The 27,180-nt window shown below is 42.7% G+C and overlaps 4 protein-coding genes across 4 annotated transcripts; all 4 read left to right on the top strand.

Annotated features, from left to right (window-relative positions):
• The first annotated feature begins 2,227 nt into the window (after window positions 1-2,227).
• LOC107076824 (olfactory receptor class A-like protein 1) lies at window positions 2,228-3,190 on the top strand. Its single transcript, XM_015342435.2, has one exon. It carries the CDS (start codon window positions 2,228-2,230, stop codon window positions 3,188-3,190), a length of 963 nt encoding a protein of 320 aa, XP_015197921.2.
• A 6,435-nt stretch (window positions 3,191-9,625) lies between these two features.
• LOC138239100 (olfactory receptor class A-like protein 1) lies at window positions 9,626-10,588 on the top strand. The gene has a single exon (XM_069189729.1). It carries the CDS (start codon window positions 9,626-9,628, stop codon window positions 10,586-10,588), a length of 963 nt encoding a protein of 320 aa, XP_069045830.1.
• A 5,197-nt stretch (window positions 10,589-15,785) lies between these two features.
• On the top strand, window positions 15,786-16,727 carry LOC138239099 (olfactory receptor class A-like protein 1). The gene has a single exon (XM_069189728.1). The coding sequence runs from the start codon at window positions 15,786-15,788 to the stop codon at window positions 16,725-16,727; it is 942 nt and encodes a 313-aa protein (XP_069045829.1).
• A 4,616-nt stretch (window positions 16,728-21,343) lies between these two features.
• On the top strand, window positions 21,344-25,365 carry LOC138239098 (olfactory receptor class A-like protein 1). The gene is made up of 2 exons (XM_069189727.1): window positions 21,344-22,298; window positions 25,028-25,365. The coding sequence occupies exons 1-2, from the start codon at window positions 21,344-21,346 to the stop codon at window positions 25,363-25,365; spliced, it is 1,293 nt and encodes a 430-aa protein (XP_069045828.1).
• The last annotated feature ends 1,815 nt before the right edge of the window (window positions 25,366-27,180 follow it).

Here is a 27,180-nt window from a genome sequence, read left to right as displayed (position 1 = left end):
TTGGCCATCGTGCTGCACCAGGAAATCCTGAATGTGACTGTTTTGTAACAGGAGTCTTATCTGAGACTTGCATTCCTGTATCCTCAGAAGTGCACTAATGGTGTTTCCGTAACATCTGAAGAGTTCTGTAACAGCTTGTTGGGACATTGCAGCTGGAACCAACCCATCCCTTCATTACACTCATCAGAGTGAAATCACAATCAAAATAAGGTAACTGGATAATGTAAGGCATTTCTGAAGTACATTTTTAGAAGAGGCAGCATTACAATCTTTCAGGTAAAACCCCATCCATCAATTCTCTAACCCCAATTCAGGGTCGCAGGGGAGACGGATCCTATCGCAGCAAGAAACAGGTACAAGGCAGGGTACACCCTATATGGAAGTCCAGGCCATCGTAGGGCACAGACACACACTCACTCCTAGTGAAAATATTCCCAGACCCCAGTTAACCTACCAGTATATTTTTGGACTGTGACAGGAAACTAAAACACCCCAAGGACGTTCACACAAACTCATGGAGAACATACAGACTCCATATAGATAGCACTTCAAGGCTGGAATTGAACCCAGGGTTTCAGTGCTGGGAAGCAGCAAAACCAATCACTGCACCACCTTGCCACCCATTAACTATACATAATTACATTTAATTTCAGATGAACTTCAAAATATAACTGCACTTATTGTATAACAAGACCTGTGCTACTTTTTTTAGTTAGGTACAGAATTACACAGAGGCCAATATCATGACAAAATGGATATATTTAACAGAAATGACACACTCATAAAGAAAAGAATGGAGCACAAAAAAGCACAGCAGCTACTGTCCACTTGATCTTGAATTGACTTAGTTCTCATACATAAAGAAGGAGGTAATAATCATTCTGCAAGCTTTGTAGATTCCCATTTTATTATGGCAAAGCTCTGTAGTGACTGCTATCTTGGTCTTCAGCTTGAATAAATCTTGTATCTTCTGAATTAGGTGTTAACTAGAAACAAAATGTCATTAAATAATTGCACAATTGCCTCATCATATACTGAATATCAGTACAGGCTCATCAACATGCATAGTAACAGGAGAAAACAATTACATTAATCAGACCCTAATTCTAAAAGTGGGATAAGACACCTTCAGATGTCAAAAGAAGACCTCTGGTTTGGTCAGACATGGGAAGGTGGATGAAGGCAGTGTACATGATCAGAAATATCAGCCTTGCATTCACTGGAAATTGAATATGCAATTCAGAAAGAAATATTGCTTCCGAAGTCTACAGTAAATTTCAATTTAATAACCCAGTATACTCTCTACTAAGAATGATGTGTTTACATGTTCTTGTAAGAGATACTGTAGCCATTCTAATTGGATCTATCCCTTTGGGGTTATAACAAAGGAGCTCAAAAATTATAAATTTACAGCACCGGTCTCTGGAAGATCAAAAGAGACATTTTCAAACACCAGTGCAAGGTAAGAAACAACTTTAAAAATAAAATGTAATCAATACAATCATTTACTTCACAAACAACACTGAATTTAGATAGCTCTACAAAACTATTGGAACTCAAAAACAGTAACTTGTGATTTGTACTGGAACAAGACACATTTCTGCAACAGAATATGTCAACTTGATGTATTATGCCTTATCTGTTTGTTTAATGTATTTCAATTTTAATTCAATAATAATGCATTTTTAGTTGTGCTTTTAAAACTATTACTTATTTCAAATGAAACTAAATATGAACATGCATACAACTGTATACCTTTCAAGAATAATCTTAATGCTTTAAGTAAATTAATATTACAGTATAGTTAATTGCTGCTAACATCACCTTTAGTAGCGGAAAGGTGTTAAAACATTTGGTATGGATTAAAAAAGTGAACTCATTTAACAGTGATACAAGTGTTCAATTCAATTATTTGATACAATTCACCACAAAAAAATCTGAATTACTTTTAAAAAAATAAATTTGCCAATGGCACAAACTGACATTCGACAATGGGGCTTGTTTTACTTTCTAAACTCTCCACTTATCAATTATTCCGATTTATTTTGAATTAGAAATGAGACTTAAACAAGCTCAAAAATGGATTGCTATTCTCAGGACTTCTTAAAAACAAAGCAATTGAGCCTGGTGGATTTTGCCCACATGGCTTCCTTCTGCTTTTACGCTGTTTATGCTACAAATTTATTCTGACTTCCACTGGGAATTGCAGGACCTCTTGCCCCAGACGATGGAGGTGCGGCTCATGCTGAAAGCGGCGGGCTTCATCTGCCTGGACGCGGTAGGGATCCCTGGGAATCTCGGCCTGCTGCTGTTCTTCTGCCGCCTGCGCATCTCGCAAGGTGGGCTTCCGCCCAGCGACCTGGTGCTTGGGAACCTGGTCTTCGTTAACCTGGTGGTGGTGATGTGCCGCGGCATCCCACAGGCCCTGACTGCGCTGGGCGTGCGGAGCCTCCTCGGGGACCCCGGCTGCAAGGTGGTCATCTTCGCCTACCGCATGGGCCGGGCCATGTCCATCTGCGTCACCTCCCTGCTCAGCTGCTACCAGTGCGTTGTCGTCGCCCCCCCTGTCTCGAGCAGCTGGACCAGGTTGAAGAGCTGGCTCCCGCACCGTATCCCCCACATGCTCCTGCTGTTTTTAGGGCTGAACGTCGCGGTCTGCCAAGCCTCGCTACTCTATTCCTCGGCCCCAACCAACTCCTCCCTCTCTGAGTACACTCTGAACCTGGAGTTCTGCATCGTGGCCTTCCCCAGCTTCGAAGCATACATGGGAAACGGGGTGATGCACATCGTGCGGGACTTCGTCTTCGTGGGCATGATGGCCAGCGCAGGCGGCTACATCGTCGTGATCCTGTACCGCCACAGGAAGCAAACAAGGGGCTTGCAGGGTGCCGCCCGCATGCAAAGAAAGACAGTGGAAGCGTCCAAAGCTGTCCTCACACTCATCGCCATGTACGTCATCCTGTTTGGCCTGGACAATGTCGTGTGGATTTACACCCTCTGCGTGTCCCGTGTCCACCCCATCGCCTCAGACACACGCGTCTTCTTTGCCTCCTGCTACTCCGCCCTGAGCCCCATCTTCATTATCACCACCAACAAAAAGATTGTGGCCAGTCTGAGCTGCTGCAAAGGGAAGGACCAGAAACATCTCATTGCGGAGTCCACCGTCTCACACTTGTCACCTGGTCAGTGATGCCTGCAAACGCAGCTCAAACCCTCAATGGGAACATTTCTTTCTGGGTGACTTGTGAGAAAGGAGATGTAGAGCCTGCTGAAAATGCTGAAGTGATTTTAATCTGCCCTGTCGTCTAAATGAATGCACTACACATAAAATCAGAACTACAATTAGAATATAACATTTTCAAATAACAAGACGCAAGAAGGTTTTCAGAAACATGATCACGTTAATTTAACTAAAACAGGGAACTCTTTCACTCTCAGTTGAAAAACAAGCTCTTGGGGTCTTAATTGGCAATCAAAGGGGATTCATATAGAATGGATAATAGGAAATACTTCTTTACACAAAGAGCTGTAGGTGTCTAGAATAAGATTCCCAGACAGCTGATTGAGGGCCAAAGAATGGACACTTTAATGAGACATGTGGATGAAATTTTAATTTCACTTAGGCATTAAAATAGCAAGACCCAAAAAAGACAAAACTACAAATAATCCTGACATTAATTTAAAATACCTGACAACACATCCCCCGTGTAATGAATAAAGAGACCAAGTGGAACACTTATTATTCAAGAATGAGTCTCCGAGACCAAGCCTTCTGATCTTCCATGCTCAAAAATCACTGCAGCATTCCAATCCTGAAAGAGTAGGCCAGACTGCTGGTGTTTTGGATCCATAGGAAATTGGAACTCACTCACTGTGTCTCACTTCTTCCACTGCGGAGGATGAGAGCGAAGGTGTAGCAAGAGTGAGGTTGGCTGTAAATAAGATGTTTTTTTTAAAACTCACTGCACATTTCCTCCACCACACCTAAGAGCATCTCAGTCCGTTCCGTACCTAACAGACCTCCTAATGGTTACCAGAGGAAACTCTAAACTACCCAGCTTGTCCTACACAGCTCTCTAGACATAGTGAGCCACGGAGCAGGTGACCGGAAACATTGCTCACAACTGGTTATCTGCAATCATGTTAGTATCAGGAAAGCAGTCTTCCTTTCTCAGCCAAGACATGGTCTTCTTCGACCATTCTTGTGTTTATTTTGATCATGTCTTTTTGAATAGCTGTTAATAAAGTTAATTCTTCAACTTGGTTTGAGATTATTTAAAATTAACTAAAATATTAATCACGAGAACCTGGCATTTTTATTAAATCACACAGCTTGGACTCAGTTGTCTACAAGGAATAATACTGCTCAATCAGCAAAACAAGCTGCTCATTATTTAAAATGGACATAACAAAATGTTTCTTCTCAAAGAGCTGTTAATGTCATAACTTATATTTTTTGTTGTGTATCAACATAGAACATTAAAGCAGATCATACATCTGCCCATTCATGAAAATATCCAGCACCAAGGACTCATTTATATAAAGGACCCTGCAACCAGCATAACTTGATATGACTCAGATTGATATTTTAAGGGAAATTGTAGGAAATTCTAGGTGATTCTGTACTATTGTTCTTCCTGCTTTACACCCTCCATACTAAAAAATGGAGGAATGAAACACTTCAAAACTAAAAAAAAAATGAAATAAAATATTTCATTTGCCAAAACAATATGCCTCAATGTTGTTCACATCCATTCATACAAACAGGGAAGAAAATCAGGTATAGGATTATAATCACAATGAAAATATTACTTTGTTTTTCCATTACTAAGATAAAACCAATTCTTCGAACATATAAAAGAACTACAGTCACCTTAGGTTTTTGGAGTTTTCATTTAGATTTCATTTTCTGTTATTGGGATTGGTGCTCAGCTGTGAGCAATGGGTAGCATTTGGCAATTGTACAGGCTGACCACTTCCTCTGACATCATAGATTGTATCTGGTACTGTTTCAGAGTCACATGAAACTCCCAGAGATCACAATTAGTGAGCGTTATTGTTGTATGAATACTGTATACGGCAGCAATTAAAAACATTTCCTTTGGGATGTGCCAAGCTGACTGATCTTCAATCTTCATTTCACAGAGGCATTTGAGGAAATATTCACTGAAAGCAGGATGGCCAATTCGTTGGATCTCTCATGTCATCAGAGATATTAAAGCAATTAACAGCACTTTCATCCATTTTCTTGTGGATGTTTTAAAACAGGTGTCTGTCACGCCCTCTGCAGCCAGAGGGCGCTCCTTCTCTGTCCTGTCCCTAGTTTCCGGTCTGCTGTCCATCCTGTCCCTCTCTTCCTTGGGCTATATATTTCCGGGTCTTGCACTCTGTCCTCGCTCAGCATTGATGTTCGGATGTCCTGAGACCCGCCTAGCACCAGGGCGCCACACGTCCGCTCCCTGAGGGCATAGGTTTCTATACGGCATTCCTGAACTCTTTGCACTAATGAGCCCGGGCCTTTTTCCCGTCTCGCTGCTACGCATATGGGTCTTTTTACGCTCTCCTGCTCCCCACGGTTAGTCTCTTTGGACATCCGTGACAGTGTCTTCTGTTGCAGCACATTTTGCTTTCATAATAGGAGAAAATCTTGTAATATTCCCAAAATCATACTGCCCTCCCTCATACACCCTACAACTGGAATGATTTTTAATGTTAGAGTAGGGAGGATACAGGATACACAGCATGCAGCATACAAAGGTGAGGTTAGTTCCACACAGAATGATAGAAAGAAAAAATAAAACATGCTAGACTTTTGACTAATGTGCCCCTATAGCCAAGCCAGAAAAATAACCTGAAGAATGCTCGACAACTGAAGACAGCAGTTTTCCTTTCTGTCAGCGTGGAATTAACCTTCACCTGTTTCTTATCTGAATAAATTGTGTGAATATACTGCCCCAAGTCAGGAATCGTGCTCAAACTGGCAAACTGGTCTTGTACAACGTCTTAACTGTGACAAGACTGAAGTCATGCTTATTGGTACCCCCCATCAACTTCGTAAAGCCAGTCTTATAACCCTGTCTGTAGATGGCTCTGTACTTGAGCTTCAATCAAAATTGAAAAACCTTGGGGTTATATTCGATTCTGGTTTAACATTCGACCCACATGTACAGCATACTGTCAAAACATCTTTTTTTCACCTTAGAAATATCGCAAGACTACGCCCTATGCTATCATTAACTGTGGCTGAAAAGCTGATAAACATATTTGTATTCTCTCGAATTGACTACTGTAATGCTCTACTCCCTGGGGTATCTAAATCTACTCTGAACAAGCTGCAGTATGTCCAAAATTCAGCAGCCAGAATCCTGACCAGGTTTAGTGCAAGTGTTCACATTACTCCTATCCTGGAGTCCTTGCACTGGCTTCCGGTCAAATTCTGCGTAGACTTTAAAATCCTCATGCTCACCTATAAGGCTTTACATGGCTTGGCACCTCAATACCTGTCTGAACTTTTATTGCCCTACTCCCCACCTCGCAACCTCCGCTCTTCAAATTCTGCCCTCCTTACTGTTCCCCAAGCCCCTCTACATTGTATGGGCGACAGGGCCTTCTCCTGCTATGCCCCCAAGCTCTGGAACTCTTTGCCCAAGGATATCAAAGAGTAACCTTCTCTAAACTCCTTCAAATCCAGACTCAAAACCTTCTTCAGAAAAGCCTTTACTTAACTGGTTCCATTCTTCACCCCTCTGCTCTTCTTAATATCACCTTCCACGGTCTCCTCCATTGTTATTGTTGTATTGCTGTAATTATAATTGTGTCCTATCTTGTGAAATCTTCTTTTTTATTGTTGTAGTCTTCTTATTTATTGTTATTGTCATCCTGTAAAGTGCTTTGAGAAGTCACCTTTAAAGGCGCTATATAAAATAAAGTTTATTATTATTATTATTACTGTTAAAGTATTTAATTAACAGCAAAATTAATAAATCAAAAATGGCTAGTGCACTGATGCCTGACACATTGTGTAAACTTTAATAATCAGTGACTGTGAGAAAGAATTCTCAGAATTAGTCAAATATAGTCCACCGTGGAGTACTGAAGAGTGCAAGCTGCCTGAGCCTCACAGAGATTGTCACATCGACATGTCTGGTCTGCTGCAGCAGCCATTGGAAAGCAATTATAGAGCTGTGTGACACTGACCCATCTTTTTTTGGCCATCGTGCTGCACCAGGAAATCCTGAATGTGACTGTTTTGTAACAGGAGTCTTATCTGAGACTTGCATTCCTGTATCCTCAGAAGTGCACTAATGGTGTTTCCGTAACATCTGAAGAGTTTTGTAACAGCTTGTTGGGACATTGCAGCTGGAAACAACCCATCACTTGATTAAACTCATCAGATATTCTTGGCATTACCGTGCAAGGGACAGACTTTGAAATGAGTTTATGGTTCCTCAGTGTGTCTCCTTAAATACTTCACAGTTACTGCATGTGTTCCAAAGAATAAGCTGCATCTACATTTGCATGCGAGATTCAAGGGATTTGGTGAAATGTCAAGCTTAAAAGAGATCCTTTGGTCACCAGTTTTCACTTTAAAATGTGTTTAGTTACAGGAAATACAATGAATTAATCACAAAAAGTAACTGCATAATGTAAGGCATTTCTGAAGTACATTTTTTAGAAGAGGCAGCATTACAATCTTTCGGGTAAAACCCCATCCATCAATTCTCTAACCCCAATTCAGGGTCGCAGGGGAGACGGATCCTATCGCAGCAAGAAACAGGTACAAGGCAGGGTACACCCTATATGGAAGTCCAGGCCATCGTAGGGCACAGACACACACTCACTCCTAGTGAAAATATTCCCAGACCCCAGTTAACCTACCAGTATATTTTTGGACTGTGACAGGAAACTGGAACACCCCAAGGACGTTCACACAAACTCATGGAGAACATACAGACTCCATATAGATAGCTCTTCAAGGCTGGAAATGAACCCAGGGTTTCAGTGCTGGGAAGCAGCAAAACCAATCACTGCACCACCTTGCCACCCATTAACTAGACATAATTACATTTAATTTCAGATGAACTTCAAAATATAACTGCACTTATAACAAGACCTGTGCTACATCTTTTAGTTAGGTACAGAATTACACAGAGGTCAATGCCATGACAAAATGGATATATTTAACAGAAATGACACACTCATAAAGAAAAGAATAGAGCACAAAAAAGCACGGCAGCAACTGTCCACTTGTTCTTGAATTGACTTAGTTCTCATACACAGAGAACGAGGTAATAATCAATTTGCAAGCTTTGTAGATTCCAGTTTTAATATGGCAAAGCTCTGTAGTGACCGCTATTTTGGTCTTCAGCTTGAATAAATCTTTTATCTTCTGAATTAGGTGTTAACTAGAAACAAAACGTCATTTGCCTCATCATATACTGAATTTCAGTACAGGCTCATCAACATGCATAGCAAAAGGAGCAAACAATTAATTTAGTCAGACCGTAATTCGTGTAGTGGGATAAGACACCTTCAGATGTCAAAAGAAGACCTCTGGTTTGGTCAAACATGGGAACGTGGATGAAGGCAGTGTACATGATCAGAAATATCAGCCTTGCATTCACTGGAAATTGAATATGCAATTCAGAAACAAATGTTGCTTCCGAAGTCTACAGTAAATTTCAATTTAATAACCCAGTATACTCTCTACTAAGAATGATGTGTTTACATGTTCTTGTAAGAGATACTGTAGCCATTCTAATTGGATCTATCCCTTTGGGGTTATAACAAAGGAGCTCAAAAATTATAAATTTACAGGACCAGTTTCTGGAAGATCAAAAGAGACATTTTCAAACACCAGTGCAAGGTAAGAAACAACTTTAATATTAAAATGTAATCAATGCAATCGTTTATTTCATAAAAGACACTATTACCACAGCTTTACAAAACTATTGGAACTCAAACGTAGTAACTTGTGATTACCACTGGAACAAGACACATTTCTGCAACAGAATATGTCAGCTTGATTTATTATGGCTTATCTGTTTGTTTAATGTATTTCAATTTTAATTCAATAATAATGCATTTTTAGTTATGCTTTTAAAACTATTACTTTCTTCATATGAAATTAAATATGGACATGCATACAACTGTATACCTTTCAAGAATAATCTTAATGCTTTAAGTAAATTAATATTACAGTATAGTTAATTGCTGCTAACATCACCTTTAGTAGCGGAAAGGTGTTAAAGCAGTTGGTATGGATTAAAAAAGTGAACTCATTTAACAGTGATACAAGTGTTCAATTCAATTATTTGATACAATTAAACTACAAAAAAATCTGACTTTAAAAAAATAAATTTGCCAATGGCACAAACTGACATTGCACAATGGGACTTGTTTTACTTTCAAAACTCTCCACTTATCAATTATTCCGATTTATTTTGAATTAGAAATGAGACTTAAACAAGCTCAAAAATGGATTGCTATTCTCAGGACTTCTTAAAAACAAAGCAATTGAGCCTGGTGGATTTTGCCCACATGGCTTCCTTCTGCTTTTACGCTGTTTCTGCTACAAATTTATTCTGACTTCCACTGGGAATTGCAGGACCTCTTCCCCCAGACGATGGAGGTGCGGCTCATGCTGAAAGCGGCGGGCTTCATCTGCCTGGATGCAGTAGGGATCCCTGGGAATCTCGGCCTGCTGCTGTTCTTCTGCCGCCTGCGCATCTCGCAAGGTGGGCTTCCGCCCAGCGACCTGGTGCTTGGGAACCTGGTCTTCGTTAACCTGGTGGTGGTGATGTGCCGCGGCATCCCACAGGCCCTGACTGCGCTGGGCGTGCGGAGCCTCCTCGGGGACCCCGGCTGCAAGGTGGTCATCTTCGCCTACCGCATGGGCCGGGCCATGTCCATCTGCGTCACCTCCCTGCTCAGCTGCTACCAGTGCGTTGTCATCGCCCCCCCTGGCTCGCGCGTCTGGACCAGGCTGAAGAGCTGGCTCCCGCACCGGATCCCCCACATGCTCCTGCTGCTTTATGGGCTGAACGTCGCAATCTACCCAGCTGCGTTGCTCTATTCCTCGGCGGCGACCAACTCCTCCCTCTCCGAGTACACTCTGAACCTGGAGTTCTGCATCGTGTCCTTCCCCAGCTTCGAGGTGTACATGGGAAACGGGGTAATGTACATCGTGCGGGACTTCGTCTTCGTGGGCATGATGGCCAGCGCGGGTGGCTACATCGTCGTGATCCTGTACCGCCACAGGAAGCAAATGAGGGGCTTGCAGGGTGCCGACCGCATGCAGAGAAAGACAGTGGAGGCGTCCAAGGCTGTCCTCACACTCATCGCCATGTACGTCATCCTGTTTGGCCTGGACAATGTCGTGTGGATTTACACCCTCTGCGTGTCCCGTGTCCACCCCATCGTCACCGACACACGCGTCTTCTTTGCCTCCTGCTACTCCGCCCTGAGCCCCATCTTCATTATCACCACCAACAAAAAGATTGCAGCCAGTCTGAGCTGCTGCAAAGGGAAGGACCAGAAACATCTCATTGCGGAGTCCACCGTCTCACACTTGTCACCTGGTCAGTGATGCCTGCAAACGCAGCTCAAACCCTCAATGGGAACATTTCTTTCTAGGTGACTTATGAGAAAGGAGATGTAGGGCCTGCTGGAATCCCCAAAGTGATTTTAATCTGCCCTGTCGTCTAAATGAATGCACTGCACATTTGGTAACTTCTGAATTAAAATAACTACAACTAGAATAGAACATTTTCTAATAACAAGATGCAATAAGGTTCCCAGAAACATGATCACGTTAATTTAACTAACACGGGGAACTATTTCACACTCAGTAGAAAAATAAGTTCTTGGGGTCTTAATTGGCAATCAAAGGGGATTCATTTAGAATAGAAAAAAGGAAAAACTTCTTTATACAAAGAGATGTAGGTGTGTAGACTAAGCTCCCCAGACAGCTGATTAAGGCCCAAAGTCTGGACACTTTTATGAGACATTTGGATTAAATTTTAAGTTCATTTAGGCATTAAAATAGCAAGATCTTAAGATGCAAAAAAAGGCAAAATTACAAAAAATCCTGACATTAATTTAAAATAAACTGACAACACATCCCACGTGTAATGAATGAAAAGAGACCAAGTGGAACACTTATTATTCAACACTGAGTCTCTGAGACCAAGCCTTCTGATCTTCCATCCTCAGAAATCACTGCAGCATTCCAATCCTGAAAGAGTAGGCCAGACTGCTGGTGTTTTGGATCCATAGGAAATTGGAACTCACTCACTGTGTCTCACTTCTTCCACCGCGGAGGATGAGAGCGAAGGTGTAGCAGGAGTAAGGCTGGCTGTAAATAAGATGTTTTTTTAAAAACTCACTGCACATTTCCTCCACCACAACTAAGAGCACCTCAGTCCATCCCTTATCTAACAGACCTCGTATTGATTACCAGAGGAAACTCTAAACTCCCCAGCCTGTCCTACACAGCTCTCCAGACATAGTGAGCCACGGAGCAGGTGACCGGAAACATTGCTCACAACTGGCTATCTGCAATCTTGTTAGTATCAAGAAAGCAGTCTTCCTTTCTCAGCCAAGACATGGTCTTCGTCGACCATTCTTGTATTAATTTTGTTCATGTACTTTTATAAATATCTGTTCATAAAGACAATTCTTCGACTTGATTTGAGATTATTTGAAATTAACTAAAATATTAATCACCGAGAACTGGTATTTTTATTAAATCACACACCTTGGGCTCAGTTTTCTACAAGGAATAATACTGCTCAATCAGCAAAACTAGCTGCTCATTATTTAAAATGAACAAAAAAAATGTTTGTTCCCAAAGAGCTGTTAATGTCATAACTTATATTTTTTGTTGTGTATCAACATATAACATTAAAGCTGATCATACATCTGCCCATTCATGAAAATATCCAGCACCAAGGACTCATTTATATAAAGGACCCTGCAGCCAGCATAACCTGATATGGCTCAGATGACTATTTTAAATAAATTCTAGGTGATTCTGTCCTATTGTTCTTTCCACTTTACACTCTCTGTACTAAAAACGAATTACTGACACCTCCCTCCACTCAAAAGAAACACTTCAAAACTAAAATAAAACTGAAATAGATACTTCACTTGCCAAATCAATACGCCTCAATGTTGTTCATATCCATTCATACAAACAGGGAAGAAAATCAGGTATAGGATTATACTCACAATGAAAATATCACTTTATTTTTCCATTACTAAGACAAAACCAATACTTCCAACATATTAAAGAACTACAGTCACCTTAGGTTTTTGGAGTTTTCTTTTAAATTTCATTTTCTGTTATTGGGATTGGTGCTCAGCTGTGAGCAATGGGTAGCATTTGGCAATTGAACAGGCTGACCACTTCCTCTGACATCATAGATTGCATCTGGTACTCTTTCAGAGTCACATGAAACTCCCAGAGATCACAATTACTGAGTGTTATTGTTGTATGAATACTGTATACGGTAGCAATTAAAAACCATTCCTTTGGGATGTACAGTACCAAGCCGACTAATCTTCAATCCTCATTTCACAGAGGCATTTGAGGAAGTATTCACTGAAAGGAGGATGGCCAATTTGTTAGATCTCTCAAGTCATCAGAGATACTAATGCAATTAACAGCACTTTCATCCATTTTCTTGTGGATGTTTTAAAACAGGAGTCTTCTGTTGCAGCACATTTTGCTTTCATAATAGGAGAAAATCTTGTAATATTCCCAAAACCTTACTGCCCTCCCTCATACGCCCTACAACTGGAATGATTTTTAATGTTATAATAGGGAGGATGCAGGATACACAGCATGCAGCATACAAAGGTGAGGTTAATTCCAGACAGAACGACAGAAAGAAAAAATAAAACATGCTCAACTTTTGACTAATGTGCCCCTATAGCCAAGCCAGAAGAATACCCTGAAGAATGCTCAACAGCTGAAAGACAGCAGTTTTCCCTTCTGTCAGCGTGGAATTAACCTTCACCTGTTTCTTATCTGAATAAATTGTGTAAATATACTGCCCCAAGTTGGGAATCATGCTCAAATTGGCAACGTCTTGTACTGTTAAGGTATTTAATTTACAGCAAACTTAATGAATCAAAGATGACTAGTGCACTGACGCCTGACACGTGTAAACCTTAATAATCAGTGGCTGTGAGAAAGAAATCACAGAATTAGTCAAATATAGTCCACCGTGGAGTACTGAAGAGTGCAAGCTGCCTGAGCCTCACAGAGATTGTCACATCGACATGTCTGGTCTGCTGCAGCAGCCATTGGAAAGCAATTATAGAGCTGTGTGACACTGACCCATCTGTTTTTGGCCATCGTGCTGCACCAGGAAATCCTGAATGTGACTGTTTTGTAACAGGAGTCTTATCTGAGACTTGCATTCCTGTATCCTCAGAAGTGCACTAATGGTGTTTCCGTAACATCTGAAGAGTTTTGTAACAGCTTGTTGGGACATTCCAGCTGGAAACAACCCATCACTTGATTAAACTCATCAGATATTCTTGGCATTACCGTGCAAGGGACAGACTTTGAAATGAGTTTATGGTTCCTCAGTGTGTCTCCTTAAATACTTCACAGTTACTGCATGTGTTCCAATGAATAAGCTGCATCTACATTTGCATGCGAGATTCAAGGGATTTGGTGAAATGTCAAGCTTAAAAGAGATCCTTTGGTCACCACTTTTCACTTTAAAATGTGTTTAGTTACAGGAAATACAATGAATGAATCACAAAAAGTAACTGCATAATATAATGCATTTCTGAAGTACATTTTTTAGAAGAGGCAGCATTACAATCTTTGGGGTAAAACCCCATCCATCAATTCTCTAACCCCAATTCAGGGTCGCAGGGGAGCCGGATCCTATCGCAGCAAGAAACAGGTACAAGGCAGGGTACACCATATATGGAAGTCCAGGCCATGGTAGGGCACAGACACACACTCACTCCTAGTGAAAATATTCCCAGACCCCAGATAACCTACCAGTATATTTTTGGACTGTGGCAGGAAACTAGAACACCCGGAGAAATTCCACACAAACTCATGGAGAACATACAGACTCCATATAGATAGCTCTTCAAGGCTGGAATTGAACCCAGGGTTTCAGTGCTGGGAAGCAGCAAAACCAATCACTGCACCACCTTGCCACCCATTAACTAGACATAATTATATGTAATTTCAGATGAACTTCAAAATATAACTGCACTTATAACAAGACCTGTGCTACATCTTTTAGTTAGGTAAAGAATTACACAGAGGTCAATGCCATGACAAAATGGATATATTTAACAGAAATGACACACTCATAAAGAAAAGAATAGAGCACAAAAAAGCACGGCAGCAACTGTCCACTTGATCTTGAATTGATTTAGTTCTCATACATAGAAAAGGAAGTAATAATCATTCTGCAAACTTCGTAGATTCCTATGTTAATATGGCAAAGCTCTGTAGTGACCGCTATTTTGGTATTCAGCTTAAAAAAATCTTACATCTTCTGAATAAGGTGCTAACTAGAAACAAAATGTCATTAAAGAATTGCACAATTGCCTCAAATACTGAATTTCAGTACAGGCTCATCAACATGCATAGCAAAAGGAGCAAAGAAATTAATCAGACCGGAATTCTAATAGTGGGATAAGACACCTTCAGATGTCAAAAGAAGACCTCTGGTTTGGTCGAACATGGGAACGTGGATGAAGGCAGTGTACATGATCAGAAACATCAGCCTTGCATTCACTGGAAATTGAATATGCAATTCAGAAACAAATGTTGCTTCCGAAGTCTACAGTAAATTTCAATTTAATAACCCAGTATACTCTCTACTAAGAATGATGTGTTTACATGTTCTTGTAAGAGATACTGTAGCCATTCTAATTGGATCTATCCCTTTGGGGTTATAACAAAGGAGCTCAAAAATTATAAATTTACAGGACCGGTCTCTGGAAGATCAAAAGAGACATTTTCAAACACCAGTGCAAGGTAAGAAACAACTTTAATATTAAATTGTAATCAATGCAATTGTTTATTTCATAAAAGACACTATTACCCGGCTTTACAAAACTATTGGAACTCAAACATAGTAACTTGTGATTACCACTGGAACAAGACACATTTATGCAACAGAATATGTCAGCTTGATTTATTATGGCTTATCTGTTTGTTTAATGTATTTAAATTTTAATTCAATAATTTTGCATTTTTACTTGTGCTTTAAAAACTATTACTTTCTTCATATGAAATTAAATATGGACATGCATAAAACTGTATACCTTTCAAGAATAATCTTAATGCTTTAAGTAAATTAATATTACAATACAGTTATTTGCTACTAACATCACCTTTAGTAGCGGAAAGTTGTTAAAACCTTTGGTATGGATAAAAAAGTGAACTCATTTAATAGTGCTATAAGTGTTCAATTCAATTATTTGATACAATTCAACAACAAAAAAATCTTAATTACTTTTAAAAAAAGTAAATTTGCCAATGGCCCAAACTGATATTGCTCAATAGGGCTCGTTTTACTTTCAAAACTCTCCACTTATCAATTATTCTGATTTATTTTGAATTAGAAATGAGAATTAAACAAACTCAAAAATGGATTGATATTCTCAGGACGTCTTAAAAACAAAGCAATTGAGCCTGGTGGATTTTGCCCACATGGCTTCCTTCTGCTTTTACGCTGTTTATGCTACAAATTTATTCTGACTTCCACTGGGAATTGCAGGACCTCTTGCCCCAGACGATGGAGGTGCGGCTCATGCTGAAAGCGGCGGGCTTCATCTGCCTGGACGCGGTAGGGATCCCTGGGAATCTCGGCCTGCTGCTGTTCTTCTGCCGCCTGCGCATCTCGCAAGGTGGGCTTCCGCCCAGCGACCTGGTGCTTGGGAACCTGGTCTTCGTTAACCTGGTGGTGGTGATGTGCCGCGGCATCCCACAGGCCCTGACTGCGCTGGGCGTGCGGAGCCTCCTCGGGGACCCCGGCTGCAAGGTGGTCATCTTCGCCTACCGCATGGGCCGGGCCATGTCCATCTGCGTCACCTCCCTGCTCAGCTGCTACCAGTGCGTTGTCGTCGCCCCCCCTAGCTTACGCGGCTGGACCAGGTTGAAGAGCTGGCTCCCACACCGTATCCCCCACATGCTCCTGCTGTTTTTAGGTCTGAACGTCGCGGTCTGCCCAGCCTCGCTACTCTACGCCTCGGCCCCAACCAACTCCTCCCTCTCTGAGTACACTCTGAACCTGGAGTTCTGCGTCGTGGCCTTCACCAGCTTCGAGGCATACATGGGAAACGGGGTGATGTACATTGTGCGGGACTTCGTCTTCGTGGGCATGATGGCCAGCGCGGGTGGCTACATCATCGTGATCCTGTACCGCCACAGGAAGCAAACAAGGGGCCTGCAGGGTGCCGACCGCATGCAGAGAAAGACAGTGGAGGCGTCCAAGGCTGTCCTCACCCTCATCGCCATGTACGTCATCCTGTTTGGCCTGGACAACGTCGTGTGGATTTACACCCTCTGCGTGTCCCGTGTCCACCCCATCGTCTCTGACACACGCGTCTTCTTTGCCTCCTGCTACTCCGCCCTGAGCCCCATCTTCATTATAACCACCAACAAAAAGATTGCAGCCAGTCTGAGCTGCTGCAAAGGGAAGGACCAGAAACGTCTCATTGCGGAGTCCACCGTCTAACACTTGTCACCTGGTCAGTGATGCCTGCAAACGCAGCTCAAACCCTCAATGGGAACATTTCTTTCTGGGTGACTTGTGCAAAAGGAGATGTAGAGCCTGCTGAAAACCCCAAAGTGATTTTAATCTGCTCTGTTGTCTACATGAATGCACTGCACATGTGGTAACTTTGTAATTAAAATCAGAACCACAATTAGAATAGAACATTTTCTAATAACAAGATGCAATAAGATTTCAGAAACATGATCACGTTAATTTAACTAACAAAGGGAACTGTTTCACACTGAGTAGAAATATAAGTTCTTGGGGTCTTAATTGGCAATCAAAGGGGATTCATTTAGAATAGAAAAAAGGAAAAACTTCTTTATACAAAGAGATGTAGGTGTGTAGACTAAGCTCCCCAGACAGCTGATTAAGGGCAATCATGGTAGTATCAAGAAAGCAGTCTTCCTTTCTCAGCCAAGACATTGTCTTCATCGACCATTCTTGTGTTAATTTTGTTCATGTACTTTTATAAATATTTGTTCATAAAGACAATTCTTCGACTTGATTTGAGATTATTTGAAATTAACTAAAATATTAATCACAAGAACCTGGCATTTTTACAAAATCACACACCTTGGGCTCAGTTTTCTTCAAGGAATAATACTGCTCAATCAGCAAAACTAGCTGCTCATTATTTAAAATGGACATAACAAAATGTTTCTTCTCAAAGAGCTGTTAATGTCATAACTTATATTTTTTGTTGTGTATCAACATATAACATTAAAGTTGATCATACATCTGCCCATTCATGAAAATATCCAGCACCAAGGACTCATTTAGATAAAGGACCCTGCAGCCAGCATAACCTGATATGGCTCAGATGACTATTTTAAATAAATTCTAGGTGATTCTGTGCTATTGCTCTTCCCGCTTTACACCCTCTGTACTAAAAACGAATTACTGACACCTCCCTCCACTCAAAAGAAACACTTCAAAACTAAAAAAAACAGAAATAGTAAACTCACTTGCCAAAACAAAACAATTTGCCTCAATGTTGTTCACATCCATTCATACAAACAGGGAAGAAAATCAGGTATAGGATTATACTCACAATGAAAATATAACTTTGTTTTTCCATTACTAAGACAAAACCAATTCCTACAACATATTAAAGAACTACAGTCACCTTAGGTTTTTGGAGTTTTCATTTAGATTTCATTTTCTGTTATTGGGATTGGTGCTCAGCTGTGAGCAATGGGTAGCATTTGGCAATTGTACAGGCTGACCACTTCCTCTGACATCATAGATTGCATCTGGTACCGTTTCAGAGTCACATGAAACTCCCAGAGATCACAATTAGTGAGTGTTATTGTTGTATGAATACTGTATACGGTAGCAATTAAAAACCATTCCTTTGGGATGTATCAAGCTGACTGATCTTCAATCCTCATTTCACAGAGGCATTTGAGGAAGTATTCACTGAAAGGAGGATGGCCAATTCGGTGGATCTCTTATGTCATCAGAGATATTAAAGCAATTAACAGCACTTTCATCATTTTCTTGAGGATGTTTTAAAATAGTGGTCTTCTGTTGCAGCACATTTTGCATTCATAATAGGAGAAAATCTTTTAATATTCCCAAAATCATACTGCCCTCCCTCATACGTTCTACAACTGGAATGATTTTTAATGTTATAATAGGGAGGATGCAGGATACACAGCATGCAGCATACAAATGTGAGGTTAATTCCAGACAGAACGACAGAAAGAAAAAATAAAACATGCTAAACTTTTGACTAATGTGCCCCTATAGCCAAGCCAGAAGAATAACCTGAAGAATGCTCAACAGCTGAAAGATAGCAGTTTTCCCTTCTGTCAGCGTGGAATTAACCTTCACCTGTTTCTTATCTGAATAAATTGTGTGAATATGCTGTCCCAAGACGGGAATTGTGCTCAAATTGGCAACGTCATGTACTGTTAAGGTATTTAATTGGTTTAATTACTCTGCTCTCCTCACCACTAATAGCTGATGTGTGGTAAGTGTTCTGACGCACTATGGCTGCCATCGCATCATACAGGTGGATGCTGCACATTGGTGGTGTTGGAGGGGAGTCCCCATTACCTGTAAAGCACTTTTGAGTGGAGTGTCCAGAAAAAGCGCTATATAAGTGTAAGCAATTATTATTATATTTAATTTACAGCAAACTTAATAAATCAAAGATGGCTAGCGCACTGACGACTGACACATTGTGTAAAATTTAATAATCAGTGACTGAGAAAGAAATCACAGAATTAGTCAAATGTAGTCCACCGTGGAGTACTGAGAGTGCAAAGCAACTGAGCCTCACAGAGATTGTCACATCGACATGTCTGGTCTGCTGCAGCAGCCGTTGGAAAACAATTATAGAGCTGTGTGACACTGACCCATCTGTTGTTGGCCATCGTGCTGCACCAGGATATCCTGAATGTGACTGTTTTGTAACAGGAGTCTTATGTGAGACTTGCATTCCTGTATCCTCAGAAGTGCACTAATGGTGTTTCATTAACATCTGAAGAGTTCTGTAACAGCTTTTTGGGACATTCCAGCTGGAACCAACCCATCCCTTTCATTACACTCCTCAGAGTGAAATCACAATCAAAATAAGGTAACTGGATAATGTAATGCATTTCTGAACTATATTTTTAGAAAAGGCAGCATTATAATCTTTCGGGTAAAACTCCATCCATCAATTCTCTAACCCCAATTCAGGATTGCAGGGGAGCCGGATCCTATCGCAGCAAGAAACAGGTACAAGGCAGGGTACACCCTAGATGGAAGACAAGGACATCGTAGGGCACAGACAAACACTCACTCCTAGTGAAAATATTCCCAGACCCCAGTTAACCTACCAGTATATTTTTGGACTGTGACAGGAAACTGGAACACCCCAAGGACGTTCACACAAACTCATGGAGAACATACAGACTCCATATAGATAGCTCTTCAAGGCTGGAAATGAACCCAGGGTTTCAGTTCTGGGAAGCAGCAAAACCAATCACTGCACCACCTTGCCACCCATTAACTATACATAATTACATTTAATTTCAGAATAACTTCAAAAAATAACTGCACTAATAACAAGACCTGTGCTACTTTTTTTAGTTAGGTACAGAATTACACAGAGGTCAATGCCATGACAAAATGGATATATTTAACAGAAATGACACACTCATAAAGGAAAGAATAGAGCACAAAAAAGCACGGCAGCAACTGTCCAGTTGATCTTGAATTAACTTAGTTCTCATACACAGAGATCGAGGTAATAATCAATTTGCAAACTTTGTAGATTCCCATTTTAATATGGCAAAGCTCTGTAGTGACCGCTATTTTGGTATTCAGCTTGAATAAATCTTTTATCTTCTGAATTAGGTGTTAACTAGAAACAAAACGTCATTTGCCTCATCATATACTGAATTTCAGTACAGGCTCATCAACATGCATAGCAAAAGGAGCAAACAATTAATTTAGTCAGACCGTAATTCTTGTAGTGGGATAAGACACCTTCAGATGTCAAAAGAAGACCTCTGGTTTGGCCAGACATGGGAACGTGGATGAAGACAGTGTACATGATCAGAAATATCAGCCTTGCATTCACTGAAAACTGAATATGCAATTCAGGAACAAATGTTGCTTCCGAAGTCTACAGTGAATTTCAATTTAATAACACAGTATACTCTCTACTAAGAATGATGTGTTTACATGTTCTTGTAAGAGATACTGTAGCCATTCTAATTGGATCTATCCCTTTGGGGTTATAACAAACGAGCTCAAAAATTATAAATTTACAGGACCGGTCTCTGGAAGATCAAAAGAGACATTTTCAAACACCAGTGCAAGGTAAGAAACAACTTTAATATTAAAATGTAATCAATACAATCTGTTATTTCATTAAGGACACTACTTACACAGCTCTACAAAACTATTGGACTCAAAACATAGTAACTTGTGATTACTACTGGAACAAGACATTTCTGCAACAGAATATGTCAACTTGATGTATTTTGCCTTATCTGTTTGTTTAATGTATTTCAATTTTAATTCAATTTTAATGTTGCAGTTTTAGTTATGCTTTTAAAACTATTACTTTCTTCATATGAAACTAAATGTGGACATCCATACAACTGTATACCTTTCAAGAATAAACAATGTTTAAGTACATTAATATTACAGTACAATTATTTGCTGCTAACATCACCTTTAGTAGCGGAAAGGTGTTAAAACCTTTGGTATGGATTAAAAAAGTGAACTCATTAACAGTGCTATAAGTGTTCAATTCAATTATTTGAGACAATTCAACTACAAAAAAATCTGAATTACTTTTTAAAAAAAAATTGCCAATGGCCCAAACTGACGTTGCACAACGGGGCTCGTTTTACTTTCAAAACTCTCCACTTATTAATTATTCTGATTTATTTTGAATTAGAAATGAGAACTAACAAGCTCAAAAATGGATTGATATTCTCAGGACGTCTTAAAAACAAAGCAATTGAGCCTGGTGGATTTTGCCCACATGGCTTCCTTCTGCTTTTACGCTGTTTCTGCTACAAATTTATTCTGACTTCCACTGGGAATTGCAGGACCTCTTCCCCCAGACGATGGAGGTGCGGCTCATGCTGAAAGCGGCGGGCTTCATCTGCCTGGATGCAGTAGGGATCCCTGGGAATCTCGGCCTGCTGCTGTTCTTCTGTCGCCTGCGCATCTCGCAAGGTGGGCTTCCGCCCAGCGACCTGGTGCTTGGGAACCTGGTCTTCGTTAACCTGGTGGTGGTGATGTGCCGCGGCATCCCACAGGCCCTGACTGCGCTGGGCGTGCGGAGCCTCCTCGGGGACCCCGGCTGCAAGGTGGTCATCTTCGCCTACCGCATGGGCCGGGCCATGTCCATCTGCGTCACCTCCCTGCTCAGCTGCTACCAGTGCGTTGTCATCGCCCCCCCTGGCTCGCGCGTCTGGACCAGGCTGAAGAGCTGGCTCCCGCACCGGATCCCCCACATGCTCCTGCTGCTTTATGGGCTGAACGTCGCAATCTACCCGACCGCGCTGCTCTATTCCTCGGCCCCAACCAACTCCTCCCTCTCCGAGTACACTCTGAACCTGGAGTTCTGCGTCGTGGCCTTCCCCAGCTTCGAGGTGTACATGGGAAACGGGGTAATGTACATCGTGCGGGACTTCGTCTTCGTGGGCATGATGGCCAGCGCGGGTGGCTACATCGTCGTGATCCTGTACCGCCACAGGAGGCAAACGAGGGGCTTGCAGGGTGCCGACCGCATGCAGAGAAAGACAGTGGAGGCGTCCAAGGCTGTCCTCACACTCATCGCCATGTACGTCATCCTGTTTAGTCTGGACAACGTCATGTGGATTTACCCGCTCTGCGTGTCCCATGTCCACCCCATCGTCTCCGACATACGCGTCTTCTTTGCCTCCTGCTACTCCGCCCTGAGCCCCGTCTTCATTATCACCACCAACAAAAAGATTGCAGCCAGTCTGAGCTGCTGCAAAGGGAAGGACCAGAAACTTCTCATTGCGGAGTCCACCGTCTCACACTTGTCACCTGGTCAGTGATGCCTGCAAACGCAGCTCAAACCCTCAATGGGAACATTTCTTTCTGGGTGACTTGTGAGAAAGGAGATGTAGAGCCTGCTGAAAATGCTGAAGTGATTTTAATCTGCTCTGTTGTCTACATGAATGCACTGCATATGTGGTAACTTTGTAATTAAAATCAGAACTACAATTAGAATAGAACATTTTCTAACAACAAGATGCAATAAGGTTTTCAGAAACATTATCATGTTAATTTAACTAGCTTGTCGTGATGTGTATAGAAAGTAATTTAACTTCTCCCACATATGGGTGAAAATCTGTTCAATAAAATAAAACATGCAAAGGATATTTATTAAAACTTTGTGCAATCAAAACCACTTTACACTTAAGGTATGATTTCAGTCTTCGGATGTGAAAAAACAACATTCTTATGAAATTCCAAGTTCTACCTAAAGAAAATACCAATCTGTATGCACAGATATATTCTAGATTTCATTAGAAATGTGATTTAAATTAGGTTCTATAAAAATTGAGGTTTTAAAGTGGCCTAGGATAACAAAATCACTGTGCTTTTAAGAATTCAAATTGAAACAAATAATTAAACTTTATACTGCAGCAAAGATAGGCTGGCAGCCTAATTTGTGGTTAATTAACCACCCCCCTCACAGAAGCAAGATTCTTAATTTTTTGCCTTAATTAATCTCAAGAGTATATACCAAATGCTTTATTAGAGTGTAACGATCAAAAACATTAATTAAAAATTAGCCGTTAGTGGCCAGATATTCCACAGTAACATTGCAAACTAGAAAAAGCTTCCCCATCTGCAGCATCATTCACAGAATGAAGATTTATGATGCCCACACAGGGCCTCTCTCTGTTAAGTGAAGCACAATACATTTTTCTAAATGGTAGAGGTAAAATCTTTCCACCATGCATATTCAAAAGATTAATACTTCCTGTTCATCAATGTCACAATTCCATTTTTTAAAGTTCTGAGTCATTTTAGATTCTATTTCATGCTGCTACACAGCAATATGGTTTCACACCATTAAACCCAGTGCAGCACCCACATCCCATTTGGAATGTGCAATGTCATTTTCCAACTGCATTTCCCTTGGCTTGCAGCTGAGCTCTTTTAAATTGGAAACTAAAACTTAATAAAGGCTCTAAGAAGGAATCCAACCACACAGCATCTCTGATTTCTGGATAATACTGTAACTGTATTTATTTTCGAGTCCTCAGATAATTTAAAATACAATTCAAACCCATGGTGTAAAGCTAGGTGCCCAGAGAATCAGTAAACACTTCTAACATCACCATAAAAATATGTAGTTTCCCCTTGTTTGAATGATCTTAGAGAATAAGAATAAAACATACAAAAGGTGATTTACTGTGTCATGTACTGTACTAATGAAAAGCTACAATGTATACATACAGTAAATTCTGGGTAATTTCCAATTATTAAAAGCCAAGTCCCTTGAAAAGGATCACAAATAAAGTTCCAAAACATAAAACTATAATAAGCTAAATAGGACAGCAGAAAACACACATTTTTAATTGCTTAATATTTCACACCTCTATAACTTTTATTATATTATCAACAAGCAAAACCAGATTGACAAGACCAACTTTATCAAGAAGATAATGTGCCTTGGCATTAGGCAATTCTGTAATGAACTTGAACTTTATTGCCATATGTAACCGGTACTGGTACAATGGAATTCTTACATGTTTTTACATGTTTCAGTATATAATTCTATTTTTAATCGGAACAGACGGATATTTGCCGTTTTTGTCTTCCTACTGGCAAGAACCCGGCGCAGACGCTCCTAGGGTGCACATATGTACTGTCCGTGTTGTAACTTTATTCACGACATTTAACAACACAGCAAACAAAAGAGACAAAAAGTCGCAAAGCGCTTACTGCAATGTTTCCAGGACTTAATTATAAATTAGAGAAGACCTATCTTGTGCACAAAGCAACCTCAAAACCTTTTAAGCATGTTAAGCACGAACAAAAATGACAACATCAAACATCGTTTATAGTAATAAAAAAAAAGTTTATCTACTTTAGAAAAGTCGTGGAGCTAAATAAAGAATGAAACCCATAACTGAAAAATAAAGACCATTAGGCTGTCGGGAGATATCGATGCTATGCATTCATAGTTTTATTTTGATTATGTACATATTTAACTGTCCAAAATGTTAAATTTTATTAATTATTCAAAATATTACTCCACACAATGAATTCTGTAACCCCCTCGCCCGGTGGTAAGGAGGAAGCGCACCTAGGCACTAATGGTACCGTGAAGCAGGCTGGGAGTTGTAGCCAGGTGGAGTCTGAGGGTCAGCACAATGACCAGCAGCTGACCCTTCATATGTAGTGTTATAGTAGTTTTAGTGTCCTGTATAGCTTTATAAGTGTACAGCCTGTAGTTAACGAGTTACCACCCTATCCATGTGTAAGTGTTCCATCAGTCTCCTCATGTGTGTGTATATCCTGTGTTTGGTTTTTGTGTGGTTTCGATAGGAGAATAAAGCAGTCGCTTGGTTTACTATCGCGTCTTGACTTGTCCTTTGTCCTGAGGGAACCTGAAAACGCTACACAGGTGTCAGAAGCGGGCAGGACGGACAAATCGTGGCAGACACTAGCTGATTCTGTAAAGCGCTGGCTGACTCTAATAGAGACCGAACCCACCGGCAGCGCACACACGGAAAATGAGCAACTCCTGGGTGCGACAGGTGGCCACAGCCCTTACCAGGGCTACCCAGTAGTGGTCCCACCGGTAGAAATGGGGCGACTGCCCGCTACTCCCGCCCAGCGGATGCCCCAGAGAGGAGATGCTCTCCCCGACGGAGCTGGCCAGCTATTCCTACACCTGCCAGCGCGGGTGCGACCTGGTCATTACAACGGGAAAGCGCCTTGGGAAACATACGAGGCACAGTTCCAGCTCGCGGCCCGAACGAATGGCTGGACCCGGGCAGAGATGGCGGGCCACCTGGCGGCGCTGCTGGAAGGAGTGCAGTGCGCCATGCCGGCTGACCGAGGCAGCGACGGTGGAGTCCAGCGAGGGGGATGAGGAGCCAGCCTGCGCAGCGACCCCCACGGAACAGCCCCACAAGCTGTTTTGCCAACACTGAGGGAAGAGGGGACACCGAGCCCGGGACTGCCGGGCCCCAGAGCCTCGCATACCTAGATCGGCATCGGGAAACGGGAACGGGGCAGCTCAGCGCGGGGACGGCCGCCCTTGAACACCTCAACCCCGGCTCCGGAGAGCGCTGTGAAGACACCTCCCTGACACCAAGCGCACAAATCCCCCAGGATGGGAGGCCTTCCGGCCTGCGGCTGAGGACCATGACGGGACAGCTTGCTGCAGTCCGGGGGAAACAGGTGCTTGCCTTCCGTAAGGGTACAATGACGGTGCGCCACCCCTGCTACCTCGCACCCATCCAGGAGGACGGCATCCTGGAGCTGGACCTGCTGCAAGGGGCAGGGGCCAGTTTAGACTTGGACTGGCAGGAGTGTGGCAGGGAGAGCGACTTCACCTGGTGGAGGGCAGGCTCTGCGAAGGCCGAGGGACGTGGGCTTGCCAGAGCCGGGGGAAAAAGAGGCAGTGGCGGCGCCGCCGGGGTGGACCGGGCCTGCAAGCCGGGGAGCGAGCGTGCCAGATCCTGCCCGAGTCACCTGGGGGGCGAGACAAGGCGGCGGTGGCAGGGACCAAGCGTCTGAGGGAAGAGGGGACACCGAGCCCGGGACTGCCGGGCCCCAGAGCCTCGCATACCTAGATCGGCATCGGGAAACGGGAACGGGGCAGCTCAGCGCGGGGACGGCCGCCCTTGAACACCTCAACCCCTGCTCCGGAGAGCGCTGTGAAGACACCTCCCTGACACCAAGCGCACAAATCCCCCAGGATGGGAGGCCTTCCGGCCTGCGGCTGAGGACCATGACGGGACAGCTTGCTGCAGTCCGGGGGAAACAGGTGCTTGCCTTCCGTAAGGGTACAATGACGGTGCGCCACCCCTGCTACCTCGCACCCATCCAGGAGGACGGCATCCTGGAGCTGGACCTGCAGGAGTGTGGCAGGGAGAGCGACTTCACCTGGTGGAGGGCAGGCTCTGCGAAGGCCGAGGGATGTGGGCTTGCCAGAGCCGGGGGAAAAAGAGGCAGTGGCGGCACCGCCGGGGTGGACCGGGCCTGCAAGCCGGGGAGCGAGCGTGCCAGATCCTGCCCGAGTCACCTGGGGGGCGAGACAAGGCAGCGGCAGGGACCAACCGTTGCGTGGAAGCGCGGCGCGCCGTTGAGGACCTCTACCAGCGAAGCTGCGAGGGCCTTGATCGGGACAAGCAGCAGCGGTTCCAGGCGCTACTCGCCCAAAACGAGGACCTCTTTGCGGCAAAGGACGAGGACCGCACCCACACTGCCCTGGTCCAACATGACATCAACACCTGCGACACTCAGCCCATCCGCATCCCACCTGGACGCCTGGCTCACTCAAAGCGGACTGCCGCCAAGGAAAAGATCCGGGAAATGGCCACAGCGGGGGTGACTGAACCCTCCGCGAGCCCGTGGTCGGCGCCAGCTGTACTGGTCCGAAAAACAGACAGCTCATGGAGGTTTTGCTTGAACTACCGCAAGCTGAATGAGGTCACAGGGAAAGACTCCTACCCCCTGCCGAGGATAGACGACGCCTTGGACTACATCACCGGGTCGATCTGGTTCAGCTCCCTTGACCTCCGCTGCGGCTACCGGCAGGTACTGCTCGCTCCCCAATGCTCGCCCGAAGACGGCCTTTTCCATTGGCCATGGCCTCTGGCAGTTTACTGTCATGCCTTTTGGCCTGTGCAATGCCCCGGAGACTTTTGAGAGGCTGATGGAGAGGGTGCTTGGATATCCT

This window comes from Lepisosteus oculatus, chromosome 5 (assembly GCF_040954835.1).
Source record: "Lepisosteus oculatus isolate fLepOcu1 chromosome 5, fLepOcu1.hap2, whole genome shotgun sequence".
NCBI lineage: Eukaryota > Metazoa > Chordata > Actinopteri > Semionotiformes > Lepisosteidae > Lepisosteus > Lepisosteus oculatus.
Note: the sequence above shows the minus strand (reverse complement) of the source record. Positions and strands in the feature narration are given on the sequence as shown.